This window comes from Cucurbita maxima, unplaced genomic scaffold (genome assembly GCF_002738345.1).
Source record: "Cucurbita maxima cultivar Rimu unplaced genomic scaffold, Cmax_1.0 Cma_Scf00012, whole genome shotgun sequence".
NCBI lineage: Eukaryota > Viridiplantae > Streptophyta > Magnoliopsida > Cucurbitales > Cucurbitaceae > Cucurbita > Cucurbita maxima.
This window is the reverse complement of record NW_019272028.1, coordinates 3594303-3607680: the sequence shown is the minus strand read 5'-3', so window position 1 is coordinate 3607680 and position 13378 is coordinate 3594303. Positions and strand designations below refer to the sequence as shown.

General features: G+C 35.2%; 2 protein-coding genes across 2 annotated transcripts in view; both read right to left on the bottom strand.

The window, feature by feature from the left end:
• Positions 1 to 20: 20 nt before the first annotated feature.
• LOC111487370 (phosphatidylinositol 4-phosphate 5-kinase 1) lies at positions 21 to 3689 on the bottom strand. Its single transcript, XM_023134748.1, has 8 exons — positions 2336 to 3689; positions 2091 to 2255; positions 1837 to 2002; positions 1634 to 1744; positions 1360 to 1553; positions 1151 to 1281; positions 966 to 1059; positions 21 to 808 (listed from the first exon to the last, which is right to left on the bottom strand). The coding sequence occupies exons 1-8, from the start codon at positions 3472 to 3474 to the stop codon at positions 499 to 501; spliced, it is 2310 nt and encodes a 769-aa protein (XP_022990516.1). The 5' UTR covers positions 3475 to 3689; the 3' UTR covers positions 21 to 498.
• Positions 3690 to 10034: 6345 nt separating this feature from the next.
• LOC111487445 (oxysterol-binding protein-related protein 1C-like) overlaps positions 10035 to 13378 on the bottom strand; it is an 8717-nt gene continuing 5373 nt past the window's right edge. The window contains exons 5-10 of the mRNA XM_023134848.1: positions 13181 to 13336; positions 12436 to 12603; positions 12200 to 12340; positions 11269 to 11496; positions 10957 to 11070; positions 10035 to 10582 (exon numbers count right to left, since the gene is read on the bottom strand). Coding sequence (XP_022990616.1) covers positions 10421 to 10582; positions 10957 to 11070; positions 11269 to 11496; positions 12200 to 12340; positions 12436 to 12603; positions 13181 to 13336 — 969 coding nt within the window. The 3' untranslated portion in view covers positions 10035 to 10420. The remainder of the gene's footprint in view (positions 10583 to 10956; positions 11071 to 11268; positions 11497 to 12199; positions 12341 to 12435; positions 12604 to 13180; positions 13337 to 13378) is intronic.

Sequence of the window (13378 nt, the reverse complement as noted above, 5' to 3'; positions counted from 1 at the left end):
AACCTAATCAATCCCCCCCCCCCCACCCTGTACAATTCTCTTATTCCAAGCCCCCCTCTCTCTGTATCCTATCTTTCAAATCTTCATAATCAAAAAGATATCACCCCATGAAAACCAAACAAACGTTGAGGGAACCCTTTCAATACTTAATATCTCCCTCTTTCTAGCACTGAATGTACATATATATATAATAAAAGAACCACTCTAACGCCACCGCCACCGCCACCGCCACCGCCTCTACACTCTGGCTGCTCTGCAAAATCAGCCATAAATACCACCTGTGCATCTGCCAATGAAGCCAGGCCTTTTTCCCAACTTGTAACTGGTTTTTGAGCGCCTAATCCATGCACGTTGCCTCTCCTCTAACAACATGGAGCATGGAAGAGATCGCACGCAACCGTACTCTCTTCAAGTCTCTGGTGGTTTGATCCAAGATTTGGTTGGGAATCTTTGTAGATTGGATGATAGTTGGCCATCCCATCTTCTTGTTGGTTTTATTCACCTGTCTTCAATGAAAATTCTCCCTATAAATTCGCGGAATCTTTTCGAGTAGAGCTTTGGATCAACTGCTGATATAGAGGTGGAATCGACTTGTAAGGATTTGTATGCGTGTTCCAATTTCTTGCTGATGTCGTAGTCCTGTAGGATGTCAATGATCCCAAAATATAGGACAACTTCATAGATTTCGCCACTCCTTGATGGGATCAAGAGGCTCGTCCCGCCAGGGTTATACTGATCGAAGTCGCTTCTTCTTGCCATTCGCTCTGCTCGTGCTGGCATGTTGGCTCCTAACCTAATTAAAGGTTTCCTGGATAAAACAAATCGAAACCGAACATATTGGGTTAAAAACCAGTGCACATATCCTTAATAAGTATGTCTAAGTATGTCTAAGAAGGAAGATTAAAACGTAAACACAATACGTTCACTGGTAGAACAAAAACAGTAGAAATGGACAAGAAACATACTGGCCAGATAAAACTCGATCCATGTCCTGCAGCTCTGCTTCAAGAAAGCGACAGCCACGCATAAACTTCTCATTCTGATAAGAATCTTTATAACCTGCAAGATAACACACAAGTGGTTTTTAGCTTATCAAATCCCCCAGCAAATATTTTGCACATGACTGCGTTGTGGAGATCATAATCCTTACCAGATCGCAATAGAAATGGCGATAATCCCATCTTGTCGCATCGATTTTTGTCCCGAAAATGAAGACCAACCAGAAGACTGTAATCCATGATTCTCTCAGCTTCCAAGAACTCACAGTCTCGGTTAATTTGCCTGTCATGTTTTCAGAGTTAGATTTCAATCCGAGTCGATAGCAAATGCAAGAACCATATATTCTGAGTTGAAACCTACTTGATAAATTCCTGGAACCGACTTTGCTGAAGGCGGAACACATAATTAAGATCAAGATCCTTAAGTGTAGTCGTTTCATCAATTTCTTCAGCAGGCTTATCAGTTGTTCGACCATGGGAGGATCCCTTTAGATCAAAACGTCGATGAATTCGGTACTCAGAGCAGAACAAGTTGCCCATCACAATAAACCTCGTCTAGTTCCAATACAAAGATTAAGTTAAGAACAACACACTAAATCATGACAAACCAAAGTCCAGAGTAAAACACCACGCACCTTCTGCCCACCAATTGGTTTTACACAGTGCACGCCGAAGAATTTCGTCACGAGAGAATTCTCGTACTGACATACATGATCGTAATAACTTGGCAACATCCTAATGAGAACCTGAAAAATAAGTACTAAATTTCATCAATGATCATCCTCCAACATATTATGCAATCCAAACTACACAAAGCCAATTAGATTATGCAACAGACCTTAACTTCGGATTTCTTCACCGTCTTAATCATAAACCTATCATCCTGGGTTAAGTAGAAGAAACTTCCACTCTTTCCTGGAGAAGAGAGCTCTCTAAGGGTGCCATTTCCACAAATGGCTAGCATGTAATCAGCAGGATTAACTCGAAACAGGTCCCTCAAATGCCTGTTAGATGAGCATTGCAACGAAAAGTTAGTCAGGGATTGAACAACAAAGATCAAATTGAACAGAAACTTGGAAAAAAAATGAATACCGAAACACCAAGGGGCAGTAATCCTTCCATCGAAACTCCACCGATTGATGAGGAGGCGTCACTTTCGACCCTTCCGGTGGAAATCTCGTCCAGAACTTCTCTTTCGGATCGAAATCACTTGGCCTAAGGTCCCGAAGGATTGAAGCGTGCCTCCCAACAGAGTACCTAGAGAAACCCCAGAAAAATCCAATCAAGAACAGAGCACAGAAAAAACCCTACAAAACTAGCAGTTCTTCGATTATTACCTTATACCCTGTTGGAGATTGAGTATGAGTTCGTAATTCTTGTGCCCCTTTGAAATCGTTTGGCCTGGTTTCTTCGCATCGTTCGTTACACAGAAAGGATTTCGCCTGAACTGTTTAAACCCATCGCGATACAACATCGAGGCCTCCACATTGTCGAGTATATCACAAGTGATATCACCGGCTTCGCCGTCCGATTCCCAAATACAAATCCTCGGAAAATTCCTCTCCGTCGAGCTGCCTCTCGCAGCGTCCACTGAAGACCTTTTCCTGAGTGTTACCGTCAGATTCTCATTCTCAGCAACCCCGTTGCTCTGGATTTTCATTTCATTGTTCCATTCACTGGTATGGCTACTGCCGTCAAGCAAACTAAAAACCCCATTCCCTTTCGGAACTCCGTTCTCCCATTGACCTTCGTACCGATTCCCGTTGGCCCAAATAAAACCCCCTTGGCCGGACATCAACCCATTCTTCCACTCACCTACATACTCAATACCATTCTTCCATACATACCGGCCATTTCCGTCCTGAACGTTTCGCTTCCAGGTTCCGTCATAGAAATCGCCATTGGCGTAGCATTTCTGGCCAAAACCGTGTTTCCGATCTGCACTCCATGACCCACGATACATGTCGCCGTCAGATCCGATAAAAGTGCCAATCCCTTCCATCCGACCAGACTTGAATTCCCCCTCATACGTGGCTCCAGAAGGCCAAGAAAATTTCCCTTTCCCCGAGGCCTTCCCCCTCTTCCACTCACCCTCATACATACACCCATCCGTCCATAAATACTTACCCAATCCATGCGGCACGCTCCCCAAGCAACTCCCAATGTACAGATCCCCATTCGGAAGGTGCTTCTCCACGGCCGTCGACGCAACAATTCCAGTACCATCGCCAGAAACAGAGTCAATACCCACCGTGGCTATGGAAGAATTAATCGTTAACGTAGTGGGTGTAACCCTTCTCGAACTCGCTTGAGATCGACTACGATTCACAACAACAACCGGAGGAACAGCCACCATCTGCAAGTGCGGCATCGATTTATGTGAATCTTTCTCTACCTTATCATCATCGGATTTCTTCTTCTTGTGAGTAGAAGAAACAAGTTCATTAGACTGTTCAGACGCCAGTGCCTCCCGCATTTTCCAAGCGCACAAAAAACGCCGTGGATCATACAGAGGAGATTGGTAGAAAAGAAAGAACAGAGTAATCTCTGAATTAAAGAAAATCAAAAGGAGAAGAAAAGATGAAGGAAATGAGGCATGAGAGGCGGCTTTTCCTGCGAGGAACTTCCTCCTTCCACTGTCGATTCCTACCGCTACTGCTAATACAAATCGCCCAGAGTTTCTTCCCTCTACTTCTTGCTTTTTATTATCTCCTATTTTACCATTCTACCCCTCCTCTCCCTTTATTATTATCTTTTTATTAAATCTAATTAATTCACCCAAAAAAACAGTTGTAATTATTAAAAGTAATTTAATAATTGAAGCCAAACTTTTCTATTAAATAATGACAAATAGTTTTGCTATTTAATTTAATTAACTATTTCGGAGTAATTTTAATAAAAAAGAATTATGAATAAATTTTGTTAATTAATAATGTATTGCTTTTTCTTAACGGTGAAATTATTTTAAAGTAATTTAATAATTGAAGAGAAACTTTTCTTAGAATAAATTTAGTTAATTAATGTATTGCTTTTTATTTAATTGAAAATTCGAATATTAATGCTTATTTTAATAATTGAAGAGAAAATTTAGTTAATTAATGTATTTTTTTTTTAAGAAAACATAACCGTTTTAGTTATTTAAAAGTAATTTAATATTTGAAGAATAACTTTTCTTAAATTTAATTAGAAAATAGAACGGTTGTAGTTATTTAAAATTACGAAGAGTTTTACTAATAAATAATAAATGTTATTAATTAATGTAGTTATTTAAAAGTATTTTAATAATGGAAGAAAACCTTTTTCTTTTAAATAACTATGAAGCCAATAATAAATTTAGTTAATTAATATATTATTATTTTTTATTTAATTTGAAAATAGAGCTATGTAGTTATTTAAAAGTAATTTAATAATTGAAGAAATTTAAAAAAAAAATACAAATAACCAACTTTATGGCTCAAATTTGGTTGAATTAAGGAAAAGTTAACGGTGTTAATTTGCTGTTAATTTGGAGAAATTGATAAAAAAAAGTTGCTTTATTGTAAGTAATTATGTTAAATTAGTAACGGATAATGAATATTCGATGCTAAATAGCGTCATGCCGAGAATACCCTCAACATGCGGAGCCACATGGAGAGGAAGGTGGGGAAATAAGTTTGAAAGTTTTACACATTTACCCCTGAAGGTTGATTAAATTACATCAATGCCATTCAGACAGCTTTGGGGGAAAATGTTCCGTCGCGATCCGAGGCATCCTTGTTTCATTTGCAGTTGCTGTGGGGCCCGCTGTCATATATATATTATATTTTATTTAAAAATAATAATAAATAATTTTAAATAAATTAATAAAACAATGAAGAAAAAACATCACAAATTAGTTTTTGAAAAAACATAGTATTAATAAAAATAATGTTATTTATTTATATATTTATGATTTTCTCCTTAATTAATGGGTTAAATTTATAATTTAAACCTATTTTATTTCATTTTATTTTGAATAAAAAAAAAGTAAGAAAATATAAATAGATTTAATATTTATATATGGATATTTAAGTTGAAAAAGAAAAATAAAACTTTCTTTGCAAAAAGAACATGTTTGGTCATTGATTCTTGAAGAGCTAAGCCTAGTTATGAAAAGTAAAAAAAATAAAAATAAAAGTAAAAGTAAAAGTAAAAATTTAAAAAAATAATAATAATAAAAAAAATAGGTGGAATTTTGAATTTTGACTCATGAAGCAAAAAGTTCAATTGCCTAAGATGTAAATGGCTTAGGATGTTGACTACTACCAAGTTTTGTTCCTTTTTACAAAGTTACTGCCTTTTTCTTTTTACCAAGGTTTAAAATAGCTTCAAATCTCCACAATACCCTTCTATTTTTTAAATATTAGTACTCGAGAAACTACTATAAAAGTAATTTTTAAGTGAAATACGAATCGTTTTCATTCATATACTAATAGTAAGGTGTTGAGAATTACTGAAAGAGTAGTCCCACGTTGGCTAATTTGGAGAAAGTTCATGAATTTATAAGTAAAGAACAACAGTATCAAGGACATTTTGAAGACACGAGAGCTTATGATAATATCATAAAAATATTTTCAAGTATTTTTTTAAGTTTAAGTAATTCCAATCTTTTACGTGAAAACGTTGAGTAAAAAAAATGAGTGAATATCAATAACATGATGAACCACGTAAAAAATGTTATTTTATTTTTCTCATAATTTAAATATTCACTTCAGATAGCTCGAGAATGGTCAATAGAAGAATTATTTAGCTCAAATTAGCCTTTTTCTAGCTCGATTTTATGAAAAGAAAAAATTGGAGAAAATATTATATATTATTAACCGTAATTAGGTACTTTTATAAGGTATTTAATGGATAATTACCAAACAAAGCTTAGGTGGAAGAGAATACGAGGGGAATGAATGAAATAGCTTGACTTAGATAACTATATTCAATTATTTCCGAGACGGGAGAGAGTAGATATCACCTTGTAGTCAAAAAGTCTTTAGATTGCAACAATTGGTCTCGACTACTGATATTCTAGAATAACCCACCATGTTCTTTGCATAGAAACCCGAACCCTCGAACGAATGTCTGATTCAACCAACAAAAGGGTTGATTAGCTTTCCCACAAAAATTACGATGTATATATTTTGTAAATATATGTTATCATTTAGTTCAATCATTAAGCAACCCAATTATTAAAATAATCAATTTCGGTACCGTACCAAACAAAATAATTAATCTATAATTTCAAGTTTGGTGGAAATAATAAGATAAAAAAATAGGGAAAAAAACAAATAATTAAAATATAATTCAACAAATAAAAAATAATAAAGAAGTATTATGACTATAAAATTGGTCACGGCCTTAAATTTCGTTGGTCAGTAAAATTATAAAATAATTTAAAAAATCAATGACGTATGGTTATGAACATTAATAAAATTGTCGTTTGTATAATTAATTAATTAATTAATCATTGCACGAATAATTATATATAATTTTTTCGGTGGGAATTGTGAATATTTTATTTTAACAAATAACAAAAAATAATATATAGATAATATTACATAATAAAATAGCTAGAATTAACTTAATTTAAAATTAAACTTTTTAAATATAATAATAATTAAAATAAAAAAATATTATAACCGAGGGTGGGGCGAGGAACCCTTCTCCGTATCTGTCTCCTATCCCGCGAGGAACCCTTCTCCGTATCTGTCTCCTATCCCGCGAGGAACCCTTCTCCGTATCTATCTCCTATCCCCGCGAGGAACCCTTCTCCGTATCTGTCTCCTATCCCGATATTTATTTATTTGTACGTTTATTTTTGTGAGGATCAAGATGAGGATTTCAAACAAGGAATTTGCTAGAATAGAGTTTTTTTATAGATTTTTTTTTCATCTTTTTATATTTATTTAAAAAATATTAATTTGAAATGAAAATTTTAATGACTAATTTATATTTTTTTATTAAAAAATGTAAACAAGATAAATTTAACCATTTTATAATAAAATTTAATATTTAATATTACAACATAAAATTGTCCACGTGTATATATACCTGGGTTTTAGGATAATTTCTAATTTGCATTTTTGTAGTTTGACCACTCGTGACTAGCTGGCACGCATGTGGAGCCCAGTTGGACGTTACGGGTGGGGCCCAGCTCCCACGTCCTTATGCAGGGATAGGTATTTGACACTGCCAACTGTTTCCTTCTCCCAACGTGGCAAAGGAGACGTCATCCAACTCTCCACGTGTTCCGCTGCTAACTTCAGATTATGCGCGTGAGTGAACGCGCCCAAACAATGCTGGCCAAGTGTCATTTTATTTTTAACTAATAAATATATTTTAATTTAAATATAAAATATTTTCTTTTTATTATTTGAATTTTTTTTTTTTAATATAGATTATGAATTAAACCACTTGTGTAAAGTTTTAAATTTTTTATTTTCTAATATGTGGTATAATTTTTTTTTTTTTTGTAGAGATATATAATTTTCCAAAGCATAGAAGGAACTAGATCGGAGAATTCTCTGATTGGTCTTAGCCAACGCATGCAGTCGGTGATTCTAGTTTAGTTTAATTGAGTCTCTTTTGACCTAATTTGAAAATGAGTCACCGAGAACCCTAAACGGGCTCTATAAATTCTGTTTTTTTAGACTGAGAATCCTAATTTGAAAAAGGAGTCACAAAAGAGTTCCAAAACCCATCTTTCTTGTTCATCTTCGATTATCATTTGAAAAACAAATATGATATTTGAGCTTTAAACTCTTAATCTACGAAATTTGACGAACTCAACCACTTCATCCAAACAAAGAAAAGACATAAAAGGGAAGTCTTGGAAAAGTGAAAGTAAGATGGGGAAAGATATTTTGGGGAACATATTATAAACCAAGTTTTAATTAGTTTCAAAGGAACCTTAATTTCCACAAACACATTTGAGTGAGTTCTTGAAAAAACAAAGGATAGAATTTGATTGGGTGGTGGTGGTGATGGTGATGAAAGGGAGGGAGGGCCAGGGTTGCATGTGCCCAAAAATTAGCAAATGTTTTTGTTTTGTGAGAGAGACAAAATCCCTTTTTGGGTTTATTATCTTCGTTTTTTCTCTTTTACGGGATCATTATAAGTTGGAGAATGTTATAGTTGTATAAGTAAGGACTACGCCTTTACTAGTATAAGATCTTTTAGTCAAAACCAGGTAGTTTGTTAGTGTATTCATACAACAGTGCTTACAACAGCTCATACCTATTGTATGTATGGGGGTAACGAGATATTGATTCTACGGTAGTTAGGAGGGAGCTCTATCTCTCGCAGTAGTGCGCCCTTTCTATTTTGAGTGGGTGCTCGCAAGGTCCAAAATGAGATTCTTTCGTTAATACAAGTAGGTAAAGAGTTTCAGTGATTTACACCTCGAATTAGAATGTGTAAATAACAAATGCATAGGTTGAGTCATTTGCTAAAAGCCTAGTATTGGTCCATTATATGAAGAGATTCATTGTTTGAGAAGATTTCAGGTTAAACCGTTATTTTTTTATGGAGGAGTAATGGGAAAGAGATTAGTTTTCAGATCATTCGAGTAATAGAGAGCGTTTATCTTTTGTCCCTCTTGACCGAACTTAGAAAAAAAAAATCACAACCGGAAGATAAGAGAAGTATTAGGTAAGGGAGTAGTGCACGAAAAGTCGGATAAGGCCTTATCAGCTTGAACGGATTATACAAGCCTTAGGCTCTCAAGTGGATGGAATCATTGGAAGCTAAACAAAAGTAGTGAGCCTCATAAACCCGTTAGTCATGTGCATAAAGTTCTCAAATGCCAAACAATAAATGATAACTTCAATTATCTCAATAATAGGCATGGCCTTGTCTAACAACTTGCATGTTCCAATAAAAACATCGTTGTGAGATAGCTCATTAAATATTTGTTGGTTAGCACGATCGTAAAAAGTTTGTAATGTAAGTTCTCTTTCGCTATTTGAAGATGGTCGGAGATACGAATCACACGATAATCCAACTAAAAAAAAAATGTTAAATAAACAGCAAAATTGAAGAAAAATGGAAGCAAATGAAAGTGGGTTTAAAATGATTTGTAGATCTGAATGGAATCCATCTAGAAATGAAATACAAAAAGAAAGCATAATGAGTGGGCATCCACCAATTAATTCACCCTCACCCTCAGCTGCCAAACCCAAATGACATTATTCAAATATTAATACATAATCATTTCTTCATTGAAGCCCCAAACCCTACCTTTCTTACATCTCCCCACTCTATAACTTGCATTTGTGTCGAATTCTTAAACCATGATGTTTGGATGTCACTCGAGCATCAAATTGTCTATACGAATGATGTAAATATCTAAAAATCGACTGAACATTTTTTCAAGAGTACGTAGACTAAAGTAACGCAACATCTAAATTTAGGGACCAAACTTAATAAACAAATGGGTCAAAAGTATGAAGCAACTCAAGTGATAATAAAAAATTCTCCAAAAGAAATAAAGACAAAAGAAAGAAGACTAGTGAGTCAAATGTGTAAGAAAGATGGAGACGAAATGGGTAATAAATATTTCATAGGTGTTATGATTTGAAGGATTCACATGAGGGACAGATAGCAACAGGTCGTTGTTTGGGTTTGGACATCACAAAATGAAGAAGAAAAAATCCACCAATTAATGCAATGGACCAAAGAGAAGGGTGCTGGGCATTCAATATTGTTGCATCATATGGTATATTTATGGGAATAGCAAGATGGCGATGTGTTCATATGATGCTTTAAACAGGTCGTTTTCGAGCACCAAGTCAGTGTAAGGTCAGGATTGATTCGACGGTTTCACATTTCTGTGGGGACTTCATAACTACTTTTCATGGGAATAATTCCAAAAGTAATGCTTGTTGAGGAACAAAATGAAGTTTCTTTCTAATCTAATCCCATCAATTCAGCCTATTTAACCTGAAAATTTCATCACGCATTCATGGGTCTTTTTTGGACTGATGGGGTGAACATCATCAATGTACATAAAAAGAAACGTTCATCAGATATCCAGAAACGTTCATTAAGGATTGGATTATATACTTTAGAATAATCAATCTACAAATGCTTCCATTCAACACTTGGTTGTGAAAGAGATGTTTTCACCTAACAAGAACACATGAGAGATGCTGGCCAGATACTTAGAGAAACTATGGGCTGCTTTTTTCTTTTCTTTTTTTTATTTTACTTTTTACCCTTTTTTTTTTCTTGATCCTTTCTAATTGACTGTCCAGCATCTTCAATCTAATTTACTTTGCAACCACATCGACAGTGGCAGGTACTATACTATATGACCACTCAAATGAGCAGGCTATTGGCTACTCATCCGGTAAAAATATGTGAAAAAATCATTTATAAAATTAAAAAAAAAAAAAACCGAAAAACTGTTCAATTCAGTGCAGATCAGTAGGAATCTGACCGAATATATCAGGGCATGAGTCCCATTTGCTATTGTCTCTGGCCTCCCAGTACCCGCCAATGTAGCGATATGTATCGGTTCCCTTATCCTTGGCAAACCACCTTGGTTTCCAACCTCGCTCTTGCATCTTCCGTGCCTGAAAACCAGATGAAATAACATGAAGTTATTCTATTGATCCAAGAGCTTTTGAAATCTCAGCCAACTTGAATGAATAGATAAAAGATTTTAAAAACTAGTCTTGGTAGTTGTAAGAATTGATTAGGAATGTAAGTCTTCAGATACTAGATCATAAAAATGGCCATATAAAAGTCAGCTGTCCTTTTCATCAATTCTAAAATTTTGCAGGTCCATATTGCTGCTTATTCTTCTAGTCAACTGGTTTCAGCAGCATCCACAAACTTGAGAATAAAATTATTAATTTGAAAATGTGTTTGGTTATCTTTGGAATAATTCAAAGTCATCAGGTTTCAAGAATGCACATGTAGCTTGAGACGTTCAAGTATAATCTACCTGTCGTTGGCGCTGCTCCAATCGCAACTTTTCCGAGTTAGCCATTTCATACTCTCCATTTTCCAAAAACCTCTGATCAGGCCTGAGCCTTGAATCTGTAGGAGGCAACTTTTCCTGCATATAAGCAAAATATCAGACACAAATCAATTCGAAAACATGTTTCCAGTTGCATCTCAAAAAAGAAACTCTAAATTATCATCTCATACTGCAGGTTCAACTAAAGCAAATAAATTATGTTATGCATCCATGTGCTACGACTGGACAGAAATGCAAGTGAGTAGGAAACTGCAATCAAGAAATCGGCAGGATTACCTTCAAGCCTGGTGTCAATTCATTCAAAGTCATAGCAAAAGGCGTGAAGTTATATCTAGTAGAAAATTTAGGTGGCTTGCTTCGTTTCCAGAGTTGGTGGGGTTCAGATGAATCAAATCCTTTTCCCTTCCGAGAACAGTCCCCATTGACATAATGCATACTCTCATCCCATTTTCCAAATAATGTAGCCACCGTTTTTCCATTTCTATCTTGAACTACACCCTGAACCTGCACGAGAATGGTGCTTCAAGTGTCAGTCAACATCAATGATCCATAAAAGATCTTGACATTGAAATTCTAGTTTTAACTTCCACAGATTTTCTTATCCTATTCCTGCACATAATAACCCATACCGAATTGAGTCGGATGAAACCGGACATTGGATGATCACTTAGAGTGAACAAGTTATACAACATTAACAATAATATGGCATTCAGTGGAATATTGATAATACAATCTATGAAAACGAGCCCAGCTTAGAGTGGTAACGTTAGAAGTAGAATAACTACAGCCATATATAACCTCAGCATTCACTCATAGCTAATGAGATCCTGCTAATTTCAGAAGTTGCATCCAGAATCTGAACGCGTAAAGTAGATTAACCGAAGGAACGTGATTGATTAAATATGCGCCCTTAATTAACTTAGTAAGAGTATTATTAAACTTCGTAATCTTCATAATCAAAGATTCAACTTGATTTCGAAACATTCATATAACTTGACACTAGTTTCATTTTCTTCTTCCATCCTCTTGTTGGAAGGCAAAGAATCCTATGATGCAATGCCAGGGTAAAGAAAAGTGGTGAATGGCTGTCCGCCAATGAAGATGATTTTACAACATTGACAAAATAAACAGAAAATATTTGTAATTCTTTTCAATAACAACAATCCTGTATATTTCAGGCAAATGATGAAAGACTAGAGGAAATTACCTGATGTGGATTCCTGTCAATAATGGACTGCTCCTTGAATTTTAGCTTGCACGAGTATTCACGATTTCCATCTATGCGCATTGTACCATAATGATCGCAGTACAGCTTCCCCAGTATTAGATTGTAAATTGACGTCGTCACCTACAATAAACGAGTAAAGCTCCAATAATTCAAGATTCTAAATGAGCAAATGCAGTAAAGAAAAAAGATAATTTAAGCAGTATCTGGTGTAACACCTTACTCCACTGATAGACTTCTCCATCATCAAATTCTAAAGTTAACTGACCAACAGGATCAAGCTGAATTGACCGACCCCAAAATTTGCTCTTCAAATTGCTGTCCCCCCAAAATCTCCACCCTTTACCCTCGCAATGGCATGCAACGACCACTGGATGATGGCTAACCTAACAACCAAAATCAGAAAAAATATACCATTTGAGAGGCAATATCTTGTTTGAGGCCAAAAACAAGAAACCATTTACTCTTTGATTCAAACACAGGAACTGAAGTATATAGTAACCCTTACATTCAAGACAAACATGAATCGGTCAAGTGATGATGACTAAAGAATTTAAAATTTCAAAAGAATGTGGACACGAAAAAACCCACTATGTTACCGTAGATCAATACTAAAGCACTACAACATCGTTGATCTAGTAACCATAACATAATAAAATGCGCTCCTTATTTTTTATGTCCAATTCTCTTGCTGCCTTTTGAAGGGCTGCACAAAGTATAAATCCTGTTTTAAAGGTAAATTGCTTACTATAAGAAATAACATGGAGATTGAAGTACACTCTAGAGAATATTAATATGGCTTATTTGGTCAACTCCAATAACAAGAATGGGGGAAGAATAATATAAGATCAAAGAAATATGGTGGATCAACAACCATGTGAGTAAAGTTCTCCTGCCAACTTCTGTCCAAGATTTTGCTTCTTACCCCCAACCAAAACAGATAAATAAATCTAAAGACAATACCTTCTCGGAGAAAAACTTGAGACCTTTATCAGGATAGTCAGCCTCATAAGTTTCCCCTAACAGTGGGTTAAATGGCTTGCAAATTCTTCCTTCTGTTGAAGCATATCCAGATACAGCAAATGCAGCTACGTTAAGAATCCTCATGAGGCTATCACCCTAAAGAGTTGAGGAAAAAAAAAAAAAAAAAAAAAAAAAAAA